We start from the raw sequence: 22,560 nt of genomic DNA on the forward strand, positions 1-22,560 counted from the left end.
TAATACGAGTATCACCTAAGGGACCTGACGTATTTGTCCGAAATCTTGCCGCTTCAGGCACCCAAAAACCTCAAAAAGTCAGAAGTATAACGGTGTGTTTCGGTCACTCTGACTCTCCGTAATTTGCTTACTTGTGCCTTTTAGCACCCGTTTTTGGTTGCATTATATTAGGGGTGTCAAACTCATTTTACCTCGGGGCCACACGATAGAACAAACATTCTGTCGGGGGCCGGACTAGTAGATTAATGAGAAAGAAAAAGAGATAAAGAAATAAGAGAAAGAGGAAGGGAAAAGGAGAGAGGGCGGGACAAAGAAAGAAAAAGAGAGAGCGAGAGAGGGAGAGAGCGTGAGAAACAAAAGATAAAAAGTCGTGAGAGAGGGGTAAAAGAAAGGGAGAGGAAGAAAGAAATCCAAAGAGAAATAGAAAGACAGAAGGAGAGAAAAGAGAAAAGAAAGCGGAAGGGTATGAAGAGAGAACGAGAAAAGGGAGAAAAGGAAGTTAGAGCAAAAGAGGTTAAAAGACACAGAGAGAGAAAGAGACAAAGAGCAACTAAGGAAGAGAAAAAAAGAGACACAGAAAGTGAAAGAGAAGGAGTGGGGGAAAAGGGGTGGAAAAGAAAGAGAGAGAGAGGGAGAGAGAAATAAATATAAGTACAGTGTATTTGTGAGAGGCACCTGGCTTTGGCAACATCAAGTGGACATATTTCAACCTGCAGCTTGTTTTTCTCTTGCGCTTCTCTGAGTGTTGTCTCGCAGGCCAGATTCAATCCCTTAGGGGGCCTTATCTGGCCGGCGGGCCGCCTGTTTGAAACCTGTGCATTACACCATTCAGTGATTTCTCGTGATCAAATAATACACACTATCCCTTTAATGTGGTGGGTGGGTAGATCGATTAACCACTCGGGTTTTAGTGGCACCATTTCCTGTGATGTGTCTTGGGCAAGTACAACCTGGTGGCGCCCATTCCTCCCTATAATACCACATTAAAAAACAAAATACGGGGGAAAATCCATAAAGCATTTCATCGCAGGATTGAAGTGTGAAAGTTAGAGGAGTCTTACCGGAACAGATGGTAACAACTTGAGTAATTTGTTGTTTAATTTTAATTTTTCAAGATACTAAAGAAAAGTATTTTCCCATTGAGAAATAATTGTTCACATTTTGGGTACTATTGATCTTATTTTACGATATTTTTAAACCTGTTTTTCTCGTTTAATAACAAAAATAATATATTCTGGACCCTTGCTTTTCTAGTAAATAAAAAAAGGCATTTAACATTGCAAATGATTTGACAATTTTGTGTAAATTAAGAATACTTACAACTAATGTTGTGAATTTTGTTATATTATATGTAATATTCATCACATTTATAAAAAAAATTCTGGTTAAAAAAATAGTATTTATCACATTTTTACATTTCTTTTCTGGTAAAATTAGAAAAGATAAGACTAAGAAAAATACAGATCAATATTTATCGATTCTCATCTTAAAAATGACCCTTCTTACTATTCTTGAAAAGCTTAAAAGTATTTAAAAATAAGGAGTTTGGATTTAATATAAACTTAGCGGGGCAGCACGGCGGCGTAGTGGTTAGCGCGTGTGCGGCACAGTTCTAAGGTCTTGGGAACCTCCTGTGTGGGTTCAAATCCAGCTACGGACTTCCTGTGCGGAGTTTGTATGTTCTCCCGTGCTTGCATGGGTTTCCTCCGGGCACTCCGGTTTCCTCCCACATTCCAAAGACATGCATTTCAGGTGAATTGGCCGCTCCAAATTGTCCCTAGGTGTGAATGAGCGAGCGAGTTGTCTGTCCCTGGGTGCCCTGCGATTGGCTGGCAACCAGTTCAGGGTGTCCCCTGCCCACTGCCCGATGATTGCTGGGATGGGCTCCAGCACCCCCGCGACCCTACTGATGATAAGCGGTGCAGCTAATGAGATGAGATAAACTTAGCAAGACTATCCGATTGAGGCACTTGTATGTGTGCTGTAGGTTAAAGAGAACCATGTACTTTGATTTTGAATTGATAATACTTTTTGAAAACCTAAGTACCCCCAATGTACCTCTCATTCAAGAACCATGGTGCCAAACAACAAAGAAAGAATAGTTCACGTATAGAACAAGTACAAATAAAACAATGATTATCTTTATATATATATATATATATATATATATATATATATATATATATAAATGAACAGATGGTGAAGGTGCTGTATCAAAGTCAGATCAAGAGACTTCTCCTGCTACCTCTTCTCCTGATATCATAGATGTATAGAGATAGATGTATACATAGGAAAAAAAAGGTCAGAAACGTTTACATTTATTTACAAATGCATTTGCAAAGTAGGTTAGAATAGAACCATACAACATGATGTTAGACTAATTTAGTAAATATTATGCATGATGTTATTTAGCACAGTATCTGTTGCCAGACTTCAAGTGACCAGCTGTTATTTTCATGTTTATCAAATAAATATATAAATGTGTGTATATTTTATTAAGACAGACAAGATCTCAACTTCCACTGCTGTATTTTTGAAAATAAATGACATTTGTGAAAATAGTCATATCAAGGCTTGTATATCATACAGTACCGATAATGAGTATCACATGAGGGATGGATTGTGCAGGGAGGTAAGATCTTAAGCCCAGGACAGACGGATTTTGGGCTGGGTCAAGACTAAAATGTCAATATTATGAAGGTATCTGGCCAGGCTTCTCTCTTGCTGCCTTTTTTTTAAATTCCAGAACAATTGACACCATTGTTCCTTTGTCTCTCTTCTTCTTTCCTTCTTAAAGTGCCGCACTAGATTCTTAAGGACGTACTGCTGTTGTGAATTATGGCCCAATTGTTAAGATGGCAAAATGAGGGATGGGCTTAAAATTTTCCCGTCAAAGTGCCGTTAAAATTTTCGCGTCAATGTTTCGGTTAATGTAAATATAAAAGTTGTAAATGTTAATTGGTCAGGCTTGGGCTGGGTCCGACTTTAATACCTGCAGGCCTGGGTCTGGCAGGGCTTCTCTCTCGCTGCATTTTTTTTGTTATCCACCCATCATTATTCTTGTTTGCCTCTCTATGTCTTAAAGTGCAGCACTAGATTTTTAAAAACTGATGCTGCTGTGGTTAAGGGGCCAATGATGGAAAATTGTCGATTATCGTAACCTCTGCAGACACAGAAATATAAACTTGAATGCTTATACAGTCTTGTTTAACTTAGATTTCATTACAAAAGACATGTTTTAATTCATTATTGTAAATCACCTCTCCTCCTTCCGAGTCTTCAAAAATAAAATATAAAATTGTGCTTTGCTCCAGGCTCGGTCTTGCAAATCAAATTAATTGGTCGGGCTGGATTTTTTTTAGGCTTGATCTTACCTCTGATTGTGCAGCTACCCTCTTACACTTGAAAGTTATTGTTTCACAGGACAGTTACAAGATTTGTTAGCCCTTGATGTTTTGAGTTTTGAAGAAAAAGAAAAAACATTGTTATTTTTCATTTCATACACACTTTACATAAAAGGTGAGTCACTTCTGCAAACAAGTGGATTTCCTTGTTGGTATATTTTGTCCTTATTAATAACATGACAATTTGTTCTGATATGCAATCATCGGTGCCCAGATGGATGTTTGAGGCTCCGCCAGCTATTAAATCTTACTGCTGCCCATCCTCCTTCATCCTTCCTTTCCTGAGAGCTGTGGAGTCGTTGCGAAGGGTCGCTCAATGCACAGTTTGATGTCAAATTACCAAATTCACCAAGTTTAGAAAAAAGAAAAAGAAAAGAAGAGATAAGCAGACAGCTTTTGACCCCAAAGTCCCTGCAGCAGGAAGAGCAACAAGCTGACCTCATTCCGTCACATCGCTCCGGCACGTTACGTTGATGTCATCCTTCGTAAAATTTGCAGTAAGCAGCTAACTTACAATATAGCGTACAAAGCATCTTACAAAAAATATGTTTTTTCATTTTCTTATAACATTAATAGCCAGGTTTACATGGAGACATTTTTCTTCCAATCAAAATAATTCTAATGAATGAAATGAAATGATCTGCATTTATATAGCGCTTTTCAAGTCAATGACTTCCCAAAGCGCTTTACAGTGTGCTTCACATTTCCCAATAGCGGCCTTGTATTGCAGCCATGTAAGACACTAACCTGCTTATTGGGGGTATTAGGGGTTCAGTGTCTTACCCAAGGACACTTTGACATGTAACACAGACAAGCCGGGATTCAAACTGGGATCCCTTGATCCCAAGACGAGCGCTCTACCTCCTGAGCTACTGCCGCCCGCATGAAGATACACAACTGTTCAAATGTTTGGGGTCACCCAGACAATTTTCTGTTTTCACACTTTTATTTATAACATGAGTTGTCCTCTTTCTGTGTTTATCAGCCCACATGTGACTCTCCCTTTCATTGGCCAGTTCTGATCAGATATGGCTTTTTCTTTGCCACACTGCCTTGAAGACCAGCATCTCGGAGTCACCTTTTCAATGTAGGTGTTGACACTGGTGAGTTGGGTACTTTTTAACCAAAGTTCTAGTTGATGACCTGTAAGGCATCTATTTTATAAACTAGACACTCGTCCTCTTGCTTGGTTGTGCCTCTCACTATTTTTCTACTTTGCTTAGAACCCATTTGTGCTGTTCTCTAAGACAGCAGAACACACCATTTTAGGAAATCTTCAGTTTCTTGGCAATTTCTCGCACAGAATAGCCTTAATTTCTTAGAAGAGGAATAAACCGTCAAGTTACACATGAAAGTTCTCTTTTTCTGACCGTTCTGAAAGTTTTACCACACACTCAAATGTGATGCTCCAGATACTTGACCAGCTCAAAGGAAGGTCAGTTTTATAGCTTCTATAACCAGCTACACACTTTTATGCAGTGATTCTAATCATCTATTAGCCTTCTGACTCAATTAGCAAACACAATTTATTATTACAACACTGATGTGTTGGTTGCTGCAAATGAGCCTGTATGGGGTGCATTTCTTATTAGTTTAATGACATTCTTATTGAACAAAACATGTTTTCCCTCCAAAATAAGGACATTTCCAAGCGACCCCAAACTTTTGAATGGTAGTGTAAGTGCTAACCTGTTTACATGAGACGTGATAGGGATCACATGATTTGACCAAGATAGTACACCATTTTTGATAGTTTAATATTTAAAAAAGCATCAGCAGAGATAATAAAAAGTACCAAGCACTTTTTAAACAAGTTTCCCCCCACAAAGGGCACTTTTCTCTTTCTCATCTGATCAGTCACCCCACGCGGTCATGTAACCTATCAAGTTGAAGCTTCTGCATCATGTAATAAAGTAGTTATGATAGCAATAATGCTTTTTATTGAAGGGAATGTTTGATTGAAAGCAAATTTTAAGTTCTATAAATCAGTTAAGATGATCTCTACTATTTTGAAAACAATGTTTCAACGCTGAGCAGCACAGTTCTGAGGTCATGAGATCAAACCTCCTGTGTGGAGTTTGCATGTTCTCCCCGTGCTTGCGTGGGTTTCCTCCAGGGACTCCGGTTTCCTCCCATATTCCAAAAACATGCACGTTAGGTCAATTTGCCGGTCCAAATTGTCCCTAGGTGTGAATGAGCGAGTGACCTGTCTGTCCCTGTGTGCCCTGCAACTGGCTGGCAACCAGTTCAGGGTGTCCCCTGCCCAATGCCCGAAGATAGCTGGGGATGGGCTCCAGCATCACCACAACCCTACTGAGGATAATGAATGGAGGGAGGGACGGATGTTTCAACACTTTTATGCCAGAAAAGAGCTCGCCCATTTGGATCTACATACATAAGTGATTGAGCCGTAGAATTTCGGAGCCCTTCATTTCCATTTGGCCGTTTTGATTCACTTCAAGAGATTGCATATCTCCATGTAAACCTTGCTAAGTGAAAAAAGATAATTAAGAAAGTGTGAAAAATAAAGTGCAACACCGTTGCAGATTCCAACATTTTTGGTGGATATTATCCATAAAAATAACTGTATTCAAAACAATATTATCATGGCTAGGGTTTTACCGTATATATCGCTGTTAAATATTACACATGAAGTTTTACCGTGTACAAATATTGGTTGTAATGGCATTCAAACCCGGGTCACTGTAGAGAGGGCACAGAACTTCAACCACTGGACCACCAGTGATGTAGATGCCACCTGAAAAGGCGTTGCGTAGAGAGTTTTATCTCATTATCTTTAGTCATGGTACCTGGTAAAGCGCCCCCCTAATTTTTGATCAGAAATCGGTATCTGTTCAAACTTTCTGGTTGGATGCAACTAGAATCTAACCAAGTCGCTTTTGTAAGGGGACTGAACTCTAACCACAAGACCACCAGTGATGTTAAGGACATATGAAAAGGCATATATAATTTTATATATATATATATATATATATATATATATATATATATGTATATAGATTATACCTATATATAAAATTGTTTTTATAATATATATATTTTTTTCTTGTATTCTATTCTTAGAGGCACACAAAAAAAAAATAGTCTCTGGTTCCATGAACAAAAATTGTGTGATGGTGAGGGTAAAATCGACTGCCTATTCGTATGTCACCTCTACCACGGGTGTCTATTACCACAGTGGTTAGAATTCAGTGCTCTCACCACTGCGACCGGGTTGGATTCCCGTTGTATCCAATCACAAAGTTTGACCTGAGAAAAAGTGATACATCATTTGATACCAATTTTTTATTAGGGGTGTATGTTATCCACGAGTGCAAGTTATAGACGAATAAATACGTTCATTTCAAACCGAGCCCAATCTTTGACCCTCGACTAAGTTTGGGACAACATCCCAGGTTGGACATACTTTGCTGCATCATTTGAAAAATAGGGTAAAAAGGAGGAGATTCCTGGTAACTCAAATCAACATGGCGCTGTGGCATCCTCTGATTGTAAAAGTGTCAACATAGTCCCAACAAAACAAAACATTTAAGTCCTCCCAAGATTGCCGTTTAACTAGAAGAATATTGTGCAAGAGAGGTTGGTAAGGTCGATGGAGCAGCAAGGCAGGAGATTTGGTTTGCAACGGCGTGGAAAAGCTCGAACAGAAAAGTGGGAATGTCCTGCAGATAAAAGCGTCAATCGAAAGGTCAAATATTGAGAGTGTGCATTGCTTGGCGTGCGTAGGCAAAGCAGGATTCTCCGTTTTGGGCCGAAATGGGCGTTTAAGACTGAAGAGCCGTACTCTGAAGAGGCGACTTTCACTGTTAGAATTTCTCATCAGGTATGACCGTGCTGAAGGGGTGATCCCAGAATGCAGTGGTGATTCCAAAACCTGCAAAGATAAACATTTGACCCGATAAATAAGTAGCTCAAAGTCAAAGGGAAAGAGCAACTCGCCGCACTGATAATCTGTGCCAACCAAATCATTGACCTGTATTTTTTTGCAAGCAAACTTCCACCCAACAAATGTGATTATACTTTTCTTTTCTTGAGACTGGCTATTCTGTTTTTTTTTGGCCTAGCAATAATTTTCCCTGACCCACCTCATCCGGGACCCGCTACACCATCCAACCAAAAGACGACTAGAGATGAATTTTGATAGTAAATAATATTGATCATATTAGAGTAATGCTTAATTGCCTAACAATACCCCCAAAAAAATTTTCTTCACCAAGGTTCAAGCCCACGGTGTTGTATATACCTCTTCACAGTGACAAATCTCAGAATAGCGTTCCCTCTTTCTGTCTTCCATTATTCTTTAGTCCTGAATGTAGCGTTTTATTCCATTTTCTTCTGTAGATTTGTAGGAAACAAATTCCTTTAAATATTTGAGTGTGTGTGTGTGAAACAGTACCAAGAAGACACGGTTAAATTGTGTGTGTAGCCACCCTTTAGATTGCATATGTAAAAGTGAAGGCTTGAAGACTACATCTGGCCCCCAAGAAGGTTTTCTTTGACCCCTCAGAAAATCTCGATTCATTATTGTATTATACACCAGATATCATTGTGTATTTGTTTTGCACTGCATTACTTCTCCTTGCTCATTTTTTTTAAAGTCCAAGTTCAAAATAGTTGACCACTAGAGGGCAGTGTATTGTCTAATGCAAATAACGCGATGCCACACTTGAGAGCTGCAAGAAGAAGACAGAATGAAGACAGAAGTTATGATGTTTGGGGCCCACCTGCTCTCTGGTGCTCAAAGTGATGTTTGACGTGGTAGGCCTTCAAGCTGTACATGTACGAGCCTTTCTTCGGCGAACCGTAGTGAAGGTAGTAGTGGATCATATCGTATACCACGTAGCCGCAAAGTCCACCAACAAACATGGCCAGGCCCACGACTTCCGGCATCAGGTAATGGAGGACGGTGTAGAAAGTTCCAACCACAAAGGAGGCCAGCCCGGGCGGGAAGACCAGCCGAGCTCCGTCAAATGGAGACTGGGGAGGCAAGTCATTGCTTACTAACTCATTCAATGCAATGAGGTATAAATACTTTTTTTGAAGCATTGTTCCGAGTGGCAATATGTTGTTTTTGTTTTATTTTCAAAAACTTTAGTAAAGTTTATTGATGGAGTTGTATTTATCCTACAGTTGACATTTAATATGTTATATGTGTTCTCAGCCATTTTGAAGAGTTCTCAGCCCGTAAAATACTCTTCAAGGCCATGAGTTGTTTTTTTATGTACAGACTGTGTTTTTGTTCTCACATACCAACGAAATACATCCTGACCTGGCATCCCATAACTCAAGATTGTTCTTCACCAAAGAGCCTGGGAAAAAGGAGTTTCCCAGGACCAAGGTCACCTGTCATCATTGGATGGAAAGCAGACCTTCGAAAGAAGACTAATCAACTCTACGTAGCAAAGGAAAAAACTGAATATTAGAAGGGAGGTTTTTCGAGGAGATCCTCAGAGCCAGAGCCGAGCCGATCCAGAGCGCAGCAAGCAGGGCAGAGCGAGCGAAAAGATGTCTAACAGCAAAATCTCGGCGGCTCTCAATATGATGATTAATAAAGTAACGAATTCTAAATAACCGATTCTCTATGTCTTCTTTTATTACAGAGCGTTTTATTAAAAATGTTGGGGATATGAACCTAACATTTAATTGGTCCTTCGAAACCGGATTCCAAGATACCAGACGATTCCAGGACGCGAGAGGAAAATCCAGCAAAGACTGTGGCCACAGCATAAAGACCCTTTTTCCGGGACTGGACCTTCCCTCGCGGGCTGGGATCTGACGGTTGACGGAAAGCCAAGGACTTTTATTCATAACATTGTGTAGATAACCGGTAAAAGAAATTGACTCGCGAGAGCGCGGGGGGTAGATTCTTAAGGTTTAAGAATCCTCCGTCGAAAAGATTAAGAATTCTCTGTAGAAAAGGAAAATCTTAACAGAGACAAAGTTTAAGAATCCTCCGTTGAAAAGGAAATTACGGGGGGCAGATTCTTAACAGAAAAACCCTGACAATTCTAGACTCTATCAGGTAAATAGTTTTCAGACAGTTAAAATTCCGCGGGAGGCGTGGACTCCCCTAACCCAGCGCTTTAAAGTTAGTTAAATTTCACAAGGATGTGCGGAGTCCTCTGTCAACTGAAAATAAGTGGGAAAAAAAAAAAAAAAAAAAAAGAACAAGCGATGTAAGAGCGTGATCACGATAAAAAACAAGACGTCTGTGTGATTGAGAAAGAGCGAATGAAATATAAAGTTGCCCCTGGGCAATTGTATTTTATAAAATAATAATAATAATAATAATAATAAATACTCGATGAACCCATAGGTGAAGAGTCATTTATAGGGAAGACCCGACCGCAATCGAGCCTCTGTGTTACTGGATAAAAGTGAGAAATTTGGGAAAAATATAAATGAGCTATTTAGATGCGTTAAATCAAAATAATGCCAGAATAATACCGAAAAAGATAAAATATTCCTGTTTTCAGTTCAAAAAATTGGTAAAAAAGGACTGGGAAGAATAGGAAAAATCTAATTGAGTGAATTGAAATACACTAATTTGAGATAAGGGCATTTTTATACCAAAAAATATTGAAAAAATTGTTTATAAATACTTTTTTCTCTTTCAATTAAAATGGAAAAAATGGATTGAGTGAAATTCAAATGAGTAAGATAACTCATAAATAAATAGATGCCATTTTCACATTAAATAGGTGAAGCTAAAATAGTAGATTTAATTGGTTTAAAGAAAATAAAAAAAAAAGAGAGAGAAACATAAAGGGGAAAGTTAATTAAATATTAAGAGAGATAATTTGGTGAAAATTAAGTGAGACTAACCTTAATACAATAGATTGGAAAAAAACCCTTACTTTTTCAACATTGAACTGTTTTAAAACTAGTGTAAGTAAATGGGTAGAGTGGAGCACATTATAGAGTGCTTTTGAAGATCTTCATTGACTTGAAATGCGTTGTTTAGATGCAAACCATTTGCGATTTATGGCATTACCTTTGTGGAAATACCGTAATGTATCCTAAAAAGGAGGATAACGAATATACAGGGCCATATAGTGAAACAATATTTACACAGAAATATTTGCATGTAAGATGTTACATACAGTTGAGATTTGTGTAATATGCATTTGGTGAAAAATAGTCAAAACATGTGACAGTAATTTTATAGATAAGCTATAAAAATAAAAGAAAATTATATAAAGGATGAAAATCTATTTGAAGGCAAATGAACATAGACATAACATATTGTTTTGCTTTAGAACAAGAAATGAGAGAATTGCCAAGTATTACAATAATAAATTCGACTACAAAAATACTGTAGTGATACAAAAACTACACTATTTTGTTGCCATAATGAGAAATATTATAGACTAAAAAAAAAAAAATATATATATATATATATATATATATATATATATTAGTGAACTATCGTGAAAACACTGCAAAGGAAGGAAACGTTTGATTTTACAGCAAAAGTGTTGCTCTAACGATGTTTTTGAGTTTCAGAATTTTGGTTCTTGTCTCATTTGGACTCAACAATCCGCTGAGGAGAAAATGGAGGAACGGTGAGGAAAAAAAGTAGCATTACTAACGATGATGAAGATATTTGAATGGGATGAACGATGGTAAGTGAAAAACCAATTTTTATGATATTAAAGGAATATGTCAACAATAAAGGCGTTACAGGTGAGAACCAGAAAAGTTTTGTGTTCATATTCGGCCGGTATGAACCATAACTATGATAAGTAGATCTCATCTTGTTGGAATCCATCACAGCGATCATCGAGCAGCGATTGGAGGACACCCTGAACTGGTTGCAAGCCAATTGCAGGGCACACAAAGATAGACAATTCACTAGCTCATTCACACATAGGGACAATTTGGACCAGTCAGTCCACTTGAAATGCATGGTTTTTTTTTTTGGAAAGAGGTAAGTAAACCGTAACAATGAGAGCATGCAGGCTGGCTTGGAACACACACACCTGTTCCCAGGTCCTTAGTAATGCCGCACACGTGCTGGCCACTGCGCCACCGTGCTGCACACACATATATAATATATATCTCATCTCAGCAGCTGCACCGCTTATCCTCAGTAGGGTCGCGGGGGTGCTGGAGCCCATCCCAGCAATCATCAGGCAGTGGGCAGGGGACACCCTGGTATATATGATTTTTTTTAAACTGAACTATCAATAATGATAATATGATAGGAATTTTGAATTCCGTGTACTAGCTTGCTAAAAGATTTATAGATCTTGGCAGAACCCCTGAAATTTAGTGATACAAAGATCGAACTTATAAATCGGTGACAAATATAGTAGATATCTGCGTATTCATTCAGTTTTGATCATCGAATTATTAATTTATGTTCTGCATGTGTTGATGGTAATTGCGAATAACAGGCTTGTCTTTTTCCATTTTTCTACTTACTGTACTTTTCTTTAACATCTTAGTACAACATAATTCGTGATATCAATCATCAAAGCAAATGAGCCGTTTGAAAGCAAGCTCTCTTTGATGAATTGAACAAGGAAAAAAGCCGTTTGTCTAATAAAAAGACTGACCTTCGCTCGACAAGAATTACCAACAACAATGACGTAATCTCGAAGCGACGAGATCTCATTAGTGAAGATCGGCGTGCAGGAAAATAAAATAAAAAAACTCGTACAGCAAATTCAAAATAACGACAAAGCTTGTAATGCGTTAAATCTTTGTTAAAGAGTAAACTAAATGATAATGAAAATTTAAAGGAAAAAAAAGGTTGCGTACCCAGCATAAATGATGCGTCTTGGACAGGTAAGCGGGAAAATGAAAACACTGAGTGTATAATACAAGATAATTATACAGAATAGTATAAAAAGAAAGAATATTTGAGTGAACAACTAATCATTTTTCGTTGAAAATGCGAATAGCAAAGGGTAATAACTTTAAGACGTGTAGTTTTGCTCTTAATAAAGAAAGGACGATTAAAGCAATGAAGCTGACTAAAAATGGTCCATAATTTTAGTGTCAATCTTCTTGTTCGTAAATGGACAAATTCAAAAGAGGCGTAAGACGTAAAAAGATTATTTCCTTAGTTGTTCTCGTATTACAGAAAAGAAAATTCGAGACTAGAAATAATTAATAACGTAGCTGAAGCTATTTCAGTCAATGAATGAAATGATTCTTTTAAACAAAGGAAAAAAAGAAAAGTATTAATAGTCGGACTAGATCATGTTGATCTGTATAGCCTTGATCACAAGGGATCTCGAAGGGCTGCATAGAACATAGACTAATGCGTAGAAGCAAAGATTGTTGCGCAGAATAAAAGATAATGAATAAACAAAATAAATACACTCAACAAGATGGTTCATGAGTGACGGGTATGTATTGCTGTATATTGAATCAATAACAAAAGATTGATTATGATTACAGAGAGAAGAAAATACAATTAGAAAAGTTATGACATTAAGTTCGATTTGGCATTTTTAGAGATTTTTTTAGATCTTTTGAGATTTTTGATGTTTAGATAGTGTGTGGGTTTGGAATTTTGACAAATTTAGCCCAAAGGACAATTGGGAGGACAATTGATTACACACTGAATTTTTTTTAGAATGAGTGTTACGATTGACAAGTGATAAACAAATGTGTAACAAATACTGACTTATGGTTTGGTTAAGTTAAAAAGGGAACGGTTTCTACGGAAGAGCATTTTTACAGTAGAAGACAATAAGAAACTGATCAATCTTGAAGAGTCATAGGAAATAAAAGTAACGGATTAGTTGATTTCGAGACATATCGGGCTAATTTAAGAATAATTGCATGGGAAATAAATGGGTAGAAATTGATTAAACTAAGATAATGTCTACTAGTACTTAAATTTAGAGAAAAATTTAAGACATAGAGTAATCCGGCCAATTTACTAAAAAAAAAAGATCCCACTACGTAAGCACAATGGAATTAACGAGACTCTCAAATGCCAGTGAATTCCACAAAAAGACTCTTTCTAAGTCTCCAAAGGACATATAAATCTGTCAAAAGGAGGCCATGGACTAATTTGCTGAAAGAGCCAAAGACATCAGTCATCCATTGTCTGCGCCGCTTATCAACAGCGAGGCCAAGGGAGTGATATGGAGCACATCCCAGCTACGCTCATAAACAACGAGCTCACGGGAGTGTGGGGGTAACACACACGGCGAGACGTAAAGTGTTGGGCCTGCGGTCGAAAGGTCACATGTCCTTTGAATGTGAAGAAGAAAGCTCTGCTGAGCAACACCAAACAGCGTGACTAGGCCAAGATAGTATTCAGACATAAAGTCAAATAGATAGATAGATAGATAGATAGATAGATACTTTGTTCATCCCCGAAGGGAAATTCACATTTCCAGCAGCATCCCTGAGCTGAGAACAAACAATCGAGAACAATCGAAAATAACACGGGAGCTGCTGGAGTGGCTGCCATTCGTGACGGCGCCGGAAGAAACGATTCAATTTGAATCATGTACAAACAAACAAACAAAATATTATTGCATATGGTAGCAGTTCTTTTATCGAGCAAAATATAGAGTGGTTTTCGAGTGCCCTCTTGGAAACAAATGAAAATCATGGAACTTCAATGGACGCTCAGATGCCAATTTTTGAACGCTCATTGCAAATCCTGTTGCGTTTTTGCTTTGGAAAATAATTGTTCATAAGTATGAAACTGATTGTGCTTACTTGAATAATGATTTGTGTTTATGGTAACTGTGTGTACAAAATAATGTATGCCATAGCAGCAGTATTCTTACCTGACCCACTCAAGTCACTGTTTAAACAGCATAACTGGCTTATGGATAGATGCGTACCGCATATCTCGTTGTGCAAAAAGAAGAGCATCAAATGGCAAGACTTGGAAAAATTAGTGTACAAAGGAGAAAGGCTCTTTTCTGGTCGGTGACAGTGCAGTCAGAAGTACACTTAATAGAAGAACAAGAATGACAAATCTTTTTAACCGGAGAGGACGAGGAATTGTTGACCAGATTCCCGAGAAATTATGGTCTCAGGGGCCTACTGACGTGGGCCTTGTAAAAGGGGCATCCCCTGTAGTAGTCAGACCAAAAACAGAGCATCGCCCTAGAATAAAACAATATCCACTCAAGCCAGATGCTATGGCTGGGATACAACCAGTGATTGAAAATTTAATAAAAGCAGGGGTGTTAGTGGAATGTGCCGACTCCCCAGTAAACACGCCACAACATGCACTCTTGGTTAATATCGTGGACCTATAACAACTCTGTGACAGTGACTGTGCCACCAAATGCCACCATTGTGATGTCCATACCGATAACCTCTTTAAAAGGGTTCCAGTGAGGCAGTCTAGGGAGACAGCCAACACATATTACTGGGCAAGGGTGGGAGGAGTACTGGTGGTACGTGTTTGGACACGGAGCGTTCCAAGGGTGGGAGTATTTGGTTATAACGGAAGCAGGGGAGTACTGGACCCCAGGGGACAGCTCTGAGGCCCAGTATTTCAAAAAATCGGGTTAAATTGCAGCATCAAGGAAGCAATTTACAACTGACTATAACCGTTACAAACCAGACAATTCGACCTCCGGGATCAGATTTTTTTTAACAGCACGTGCTGGGGTTTCACGTTATGGGCCTGGTCCTCGGGCATGGACCCCTTTTTCCCGGTCGTAGTGTGTGTAAATGACAGTATGAAACCGACTGATAAGCCAAAATTAAGTAACTACTCTGTAACGACAAATATCACATCAGTAAGCATGTCAGTCGAAGACATTGATGGGTGGTTCAAAGTTACCACAGGAATTTCAAGGATAGATAACAACTGGTTGCTAATGGCTGAGCAGGCGGCACATGCTGTCATGACTGATTGTGTTGTGTGTAGTCTGAATGATATACAATGTCACCAAATGTTGACAGTCAATATAACATTTAAACCACTCTCCCGGAGTGACATCTGGTGGTGGTGTGGAGAAGACAAGTTGTATGATAGACTACCGTACAATACCACGGGATTGTGTGCATCTTCGCTCTTATTTTACCTGTGTCTATAACCGCCACCACAATCCCTGAATTGCTAACATCTGTGAAGAGCTTGTTACCACATGCATGGAAAAGTAAAGGTCTACCTATGCCTGGAGTGACAATGATCCTACATGCATCGACAGCATCGGTGTTCCAAGAGGCGTACCAGATGAATACAAATTAGCAGATCAAGTAGCAGCGGGTTTTGAATCTTTGATTTGTTATTGGTGTACAATTAATAAAAATGTTGACAGAATAAACTATATCCATTTCAATGTGCAGAAGTTAGGAAACAAAACAGAACAAGGTTTCTCCGCCATATACGAGCAACTCTCTGCTACCTCCCTCATGGCTTTCCAGAACCGGATTGCTGTTGATATGCTACTGGCTGAAAAGGGAGGGGTCTGTTCTATCTTTGGTGACCAATGTTGCACGTTCATACCGAACAACACGGCAGCAGACGGAAGTCTGACAAAGGCCCTGGAAGGCCTCAGGTCACTTAACAACAAGATGAAAGACCACTCAGGAGTTGACACATCAATGTGGGATGGTTTTGGAGATACGTTTGGAAAATATAAAAATATTAATATCAGCTATGATGACTATAGCCGTTTTTGCGGCGATTCTCACATTGTGTGGATGTTGTTGTATTCCGTGCATAAGAACATTGCTAATGAGACTAATTACAACAGCTCTTGCCCCAATGCAGGCAAAGATGGTACCTTTGTATGCTCTGTTGCCCTCGGACATCGATGCTGACGATGACTCTGGCAATTACCATAAAAATGACGATGGTGAAAATTGTAATGACACAAATGTTGATGATGATTTCCTGTCTCTGCATTTTCCTTATATTTACTCAGATCCTGGTCATTATGGCGACAACCTCTAAGTGTAACAACTGTGTTGTATTCATGATTTCTCTGTTGAAAATCGTATTGCGAAATGACAGTTGAATGAAGTATTATATCACCTGTAGGATAAAGAGGAGGGAATGATGGAGTTGTATTTATCCTACAGTTGACATTTAATATGTTATATGTGTTCTCAGCCATTTTGAAGAGTTCTCAGCCCGTAAAATACTCTTCAAGGCCATGAGTTGTTTTTTTATGTACAGACTGTGTTTTTGTTCTCACATACCAACGAAATACATCCTGACCTGGCATCCCATAACTCAAGATTGTTCTTCACCAAAGAGCCTGGGAAAAAGGAGTTTCCCAGGACCAAGGTCACCTGTCATCATTGGATGGAAAGCAGACCTTCGAAAGAAGACTAATCAACTCTACGTAGCAAAGGAAAAAACTGAATATTAGAAGGGAGGTTTTTCGAGGAGATCCTCAGAGCCAGAGCCGAGCCGATCCAGAGCGCAGCAAGCAGGGCAGAGCGAGCGAAAAGATGTCTAACAGCAAAATCTCGGCGGCTCTCAATATGATGATTAATAAAGTAACGAATTCTAAATAACCGATTCTCTATGTCTTCTTTTATTACAGAGCGTTTTATTAAAAATGTTGGGGATATGAACCTAACATTTATATCAAGCCTATGGGAATTATTTAAGTATGTTACATCAACATTAGATGGCATGAGTGGCTTTAATAAGATCTTTGTTCCTGTATCCTGTTCTTGTGTTGTTTCCTGTATCCAGCAATTTAAGTCTGTAGGCTGCTCCATATGGCGGGTATAGATGTAGTAAAGTAGTGTGGTGAGGGAAGCGAATACATGAATAAGTACCGACAGTTAATACTTCAAAAGAGCCATTTTCTTTCTAAAAACAAGGATGACGAAGGGACTTTGTCATCGTCAGGGAAGAGAGGGAAGACGTTTTGTGCACGTTAGCAAGAATGCGATCACTGTGGTGACCAAAACCATGTGATCACGTCACTGGAAATATCAGGTACAGAAAAGTTCTTGAAAAATGTATACATTATTTATGCATAAGTTCAGTGTTCCTGCAATAAAAGGTTATTTTGCAAGCAATGCGTCCTTGTGTTAATGGAAAGCATTGCTTAGATATTGGAAGGATTACAAAAGCACACAACAACAAAAAAGAGCCAAAGTGAAAGTTCAGCTGGAAATGCACCCTATTACAAATATTTTCCCAGAAGTTTCTTTGGAAACGAGTATTTTCAAGACACTTAGCAATGTTCAACTGTTGTTTACTTAACAACGGTAAAAACTAGAAATAGAAGCAATGTAGCTTTCTTTTGATATGTCCTATTTCTATATGACTACAGAACAAAATTTTCTGTAGGCCTTCAAAATTGAGTCAAAATGTCGAAAATTGACTTACCATGTGAGAGAAACGTCTAGCATTGAACGAACTAAAGAAAAAAAACAGGCCTCATAGTGAGTCAGTTGGAAGTGTTTGTTTGAAATCAAGAGACAAAATAAATATGGAGTCTCAGCGAAGTGTTCGTTTGCAAGCTCTCAAGATTGCACAAGGCCAAAAAATATGAAGGCCTCACTGCTTCCACAGGTGGGTGTCCAGATTTTTTTCTGTTTCTTTATTATGTGGATGTTGTACCGTTTGAAGGAGTCTGCATCTATGCGAGTATATACAGTAATTTGGAACTAGATGGTTACCTACAGAGTAATCTGTGGGATAACGGAAATACTTTTTCAATAAAGTAGCTAGTAACTGTAATGAATTAATGTTTTTTAGTAACAAGCCCAAAGACTAAGTACAAAAGTGCAAAAAAATAAAATCTTCCATAGAGAATCCATCTTTTATTTTTACCTTGTGATGCTGTCCATGCAGGAGAAAGTGTATTGTGATGAGGTAGTAGTTGTGAGCGGGTGGTTTCATGTGAAAAACAAAGCGATGGATGCAGTACTCGATGAACGACCACAAGAACCAGCCCATCATGAAGAAAAGTGGGAATGTATACTTATGGACTATCATGGAGAAGTCTGGACACACAGAGACAAAAAGACACAAAAATGACATTATGAGACAGTTAGGTGCTAGTAAATCGTTGAAGAACTGCTGTGTGATTGTATGCTACCTGAGGTGATATGTATTCTGGTGGTGCCCTTTGCCAGGGTGGTGAAGCAGTACAAACTAAGGTAACATACAATGGGGAGCCACACCACAGGCACCCAGTACCTGATTTAGAAGACAAAGAAGGTATTATAATTCCATCAACAAAACAAAAGAGAAAAAAGGAACCAAGTTGTAGCTGACAACAAGTTACATCTCGCAAAAAAAAGAGAACTGTAAATCAATATGCGAGCCTGACAGCTTGAACATGAGAAACCATATGCAAAAATAAAGTAATTTAATCCTCGATACATTTCTTTCAAACTGACTTCACCGCCAAAATCCTATGTACCGTAAATTCCGCTAACTTTTCTTTGACATTTCAAACACTCAGGCTTACAATTCCATGCGGCTTATTCTTTTGTGTGTGTCTGTGTGTGGTTTGTAAATCAATGCGGATGGTCGCGAAGATGTCGGTGGCAACTTCAAACGTGATCTTCCCACAGATCTCCCCAGCTGCGGAGCCCAACCGAGGCCCGCAGCGATACTCCCCGCCCCGGCCGGCAGCGTGGCACAATGTCTTACTTTGTGTCTTTGTAACCAGTGTCGGCATGTATGATTTTTTTACATCATAGTAGAAATATTTGGTTTCCTCCCTATCTGCTTGTCCTGTCCGCAATGGATGGGAGAGCTTAAGACCAGTTGCATGGCTCAAGTCAAGTCAAGTAATGTTTATTTGCATAGCCCTTTACCACAAGGAGTTTCAAAGGGCTGCACAGTACCATTTATGAAAATAGCTACATTAATAATTAAAATAAGCTTAAATCCACTACGTGGTCATGTGGAACATTTACATGTCCTAGTAACATCACACCAAAATAAATTATTATTAAATTATTTTCAAAAAAGCTTAACCCAGGCATGTCCAAAGTCCGGCTTGGGGCGGGAGTTATGGCCCGTGATCACTTTTGATAGTTACTTTCAAAGTGAACTGCTACTTTTGGGTGTCGGCAATTTGTGGGGCAACACTATTTAAATAAAGTAACTTGTAACTGTAACCCATAACTATTTTCAGTAACGCGCGTTGACCCATTTTAATATGAAAATACATCCATCTTCTCGACTCGGGTTCGTGGCACCCCAAAAATAAGCCAATCAGTTAGGTAGGTAATTTGGAGAAAACTTGATTGCAGACAAAAAGTGAACCGCGAACATCAAAACAGGCATGTTAAGAGGGCGGGGGAATTTGGGGCGGAGACGAACCTGTATATAGGAGGCACTGTGGGAACCTGAAATGCTGACTGGAACAATTTCTCCCGGATTAACAGATGCTCAGGCCTTGTACAGGATGTTGAGATTGTAAAGGCTCCTGAATTGTAGTCAGGACAGTAAATCGGGTTTTGTTTAGAGAATGTTTTTGTCACACTCCTGTCTATATGTTAATGCCAATTTATTCAATATTGACTTGTGTGGACACAGTCCCGAAAACAAGTGTCCTTATTAGGTCACAATCTGTTACTTTTCTGTACCAGATATTTCCCCAATACATGTTTCAAAACATAAGCAATGGACATGAACGATTTCGGATTCATGGCTGTTTAAGCCTGCAGTTTCTTCCTCAAATCTGTGCATGCAACTTTTAATCAGGTGTTTTCTGTGGTCCAGAATTTACGGTAGTCATCTATAACTATTCTACAAGCTGACACCTCTATTGGCCTAACATTAACTATCCTCAGTCAAAAAAACTCTATTTTCTAAGCAATACGTTTAATTCCCAACATGTTTCTTTAATATTGAATTTAATGGCATTTTACCATTCCTTTAATTTCAAATTTCAGACTGTTTTGCAGCCACTGGATAGTGATATTGGCTTTCATTGCGAGATAACAATACCTCACAACTGTCAACCTTTATGTTTTCCCTGTATTTTAGATGTTTTTTGATCATTTCAATTTATGTATGCCACATATGAATGAATGAATGAATCAATGAAAACTTTATTCGAACATCAAAATTAAAAAACAGAACAAAAACAATAACTCAACAACTAATAATGTTACATAATATGTTCGAAAAGGGGTAGTAAGAAGCAAATGCTTATATTCCCTACCCCTTCCACACCAAATACACCAATGATATAACAACAGTTGTAATGATATTAATAATAACAGTTATGATACAAGAATAACAACAATAACACAAAGTTAACCAGACGCACTATTCCCAATCTCCCGCACGACTCATACCCCACCCTCCTCATCGCGCCAGGAATGTTTTTTTGTATCTAAACCTGAACAAGTGAATAGTTGGACACCGTTTGATCTTGCCTTGCAAACTGTTCCAAAGCTTGACTCCACGCACAGACACACACATACTTTTCCTGGTGGTTCTCAACTTTGGGATTATAAATTCACTACAGCCCCTTAAATTATAATTTCTCTCTTTCTGAATGAATAATTTATGGATGTTTTCTGACAATATGTTTTTGTTGACTTTAAATAACAGTTGCGCAGTGAAACATTTTACTAAATCATCTAATTTTAATAATTTGGACTGCAGGAATAAAATAATAGTATGGTTCTAATTGCACGTTTTTGGGGGATAAAAAGGGGCTGTAGTGAACTTTTGTAATTATTGCCCCAGACCTCTGCACAATATGTTAAGTATGGCAGAACTAGAGAACAATATAATAAATATAATGCACTATAGTTTGAAATTAATTTGGCTTTATTAATTATTGAAATGCTTAAGATACTTTAGTTTGTATGTGTCTGATGTGTGTTTTCCAGCTTAATTTATTGTCTATTATGACCCCTAAAAACTTAATTTCTGATACAGCGTCTATTGCACATAAAAAATGTAATTTTTAAAAAAAAAAGATCATTTTTGTTAGACCCATCTTTTTTGCCCATTTCAGCTCTAATCTCCATTGTCTTGGTCATTGGTAGCAGACAACATCATCGTAGATTGCTTACATAGTAGAGGTATTCTATATAGTATGGCTTGTTGTGAGTAAATAGGTGCAGCGTTGTGTTTGTAAGATTTATTGTCACTTAACAAGGGGAATTGAAATCATTAATATAGGTAGAAAATTATTGCATGCATCAGTACTCTGCCCTCTCAATTTTTAAAATAGAATAAAAACAGGAAAGATGGTGTTTTGTTGTGTCTTACCAGGAGGTTTTGGTGCTGGCCTCAAGGAAAGAGTTTCCAAACAGTCTGATAGGCCTGTCAACAGGCTGGTGAACCCATGCATCATATTTTTCTCCCAAATGGCCAACCTGCCATGCCAGGGGCTTCCTCCAGTCCACCAAATCCTAACAAAAACGGACAATGAAAATAAGGTTGTTTCAGGAGTCAGGTGGTGGCACTAGAACATAAGTAATTGAAGCCAGAGCAGCAATGCAACATTTTGAGGGAGGAGGAAGTTTCCTGACTTGTTTCAAAAACCTCAAAAGCACACAATTATTTAGCTGTCAATCGAAACCCGGAAGATGCTGACAACAAATTTCGGGTAAAGGGATGAAAAAATATATCTTAGGCAGCGCTTTAATCGTGCTCTTTAAATCCATCACAAGAAGACAATTAGGAAAATGAGGAAATGCAATGTAATGACTCAAAATCAATGTACAAAAATTTCAGGTTAATAGCAGGAAGTGTCATGCAGTCAGGGGAGGCTGTGCCTCATCTGTCATTATTGAAATTTAAATTTGAGAATGTATTAAACGGTTATAAATATTTAGTGTTAAAGTTATTTCTCATTTTAATTCACAATTTTCGTTTTCAAAAATTTCTGTATTTTCACAATTTTATCAACATAATTAGTATGTAAAGTATTACTGTGCTAAGCAGCTGCAAATACAGAGTGAGGCAAGCGATTCTCTTGCCTCATGGGAGAGGGCAATAGTGAGAGAAAAGAGTTTGGCTAGGCACAGTCAACAGAAATAGTGATAGTATGAGCAAGCTAAGAGCAAGTCAAGCTATCCAATATTATTATTATTTTTGTTGTTGCATGGGTTTTATTTTAGTAATGGAGAATTCCTTATGTGTTGACGCTTTTATTCAAAAAGGAGCAGCCCATAGACTCAATTCATAAGTTGCGGGAAAGTGTATCATCTAGCAACTCAGAATTGTAGAGAAAAACGTCATTAT

The 22,560-nt window shown here is 38.3% G+C and overlaps 1 protein-coding gene across 1 annotated transcript in view; it reads right to left on the reverse strand.

Annotated features, from left to right (window-relative positions):
- Positions 1-2,302: 2,302 nt before the first annotated feature.
- fa2h (fatty acid 2-hydroxylase) overlaps positions 2,303-22,560 on the reverse strand; it is a 66,549-nt gene continuing 46,291 nt past the window's right edge. The window contains exons 3-7 of the mRNA XM_088339791.1: positions 21,583-21,725; positions 18,434-18,534; positions 18,166-18,338; positions 8,150-8,402; positions 2,303-7,299 (exon numbers count right to left, since the gene is read on the reverse strand). Of these exons, the coding sequence (XP_088195917.1) occupies positions 7,232-7,299; positions 8,150-8,402; positions 18,166-18,338; positions 18,434-18,534; positions 21,583-21,725 (738 nt within the window). The 3' untranslated portion in view covers positions 2,303-7,231. The remainder of the gene's footprint in view (positions 7,300-8,149; positions 8,403-18,165; positions 18,339-18,433; positions 18,535-21,582; positions 21,726-22,560) is intronic.

The sequence above is a fragment of the Urocampus carinirostris genome, chromosome 7 (assembly GCF_059441175.1).
Source record: "Urocampus carinirostris isolate Australia breed hairy pipefish chromosome 7, RoL_Ucar_1.0, whole genome shotgun sequence".
Classification (NCBI taxonomy): domain Eukaryota; kingdom Metazoa; phylum Chordata; class Actinopteri; order Syngnathiformes; family Syngnathidae; genus Urocampus; species Urocampus carinirostris.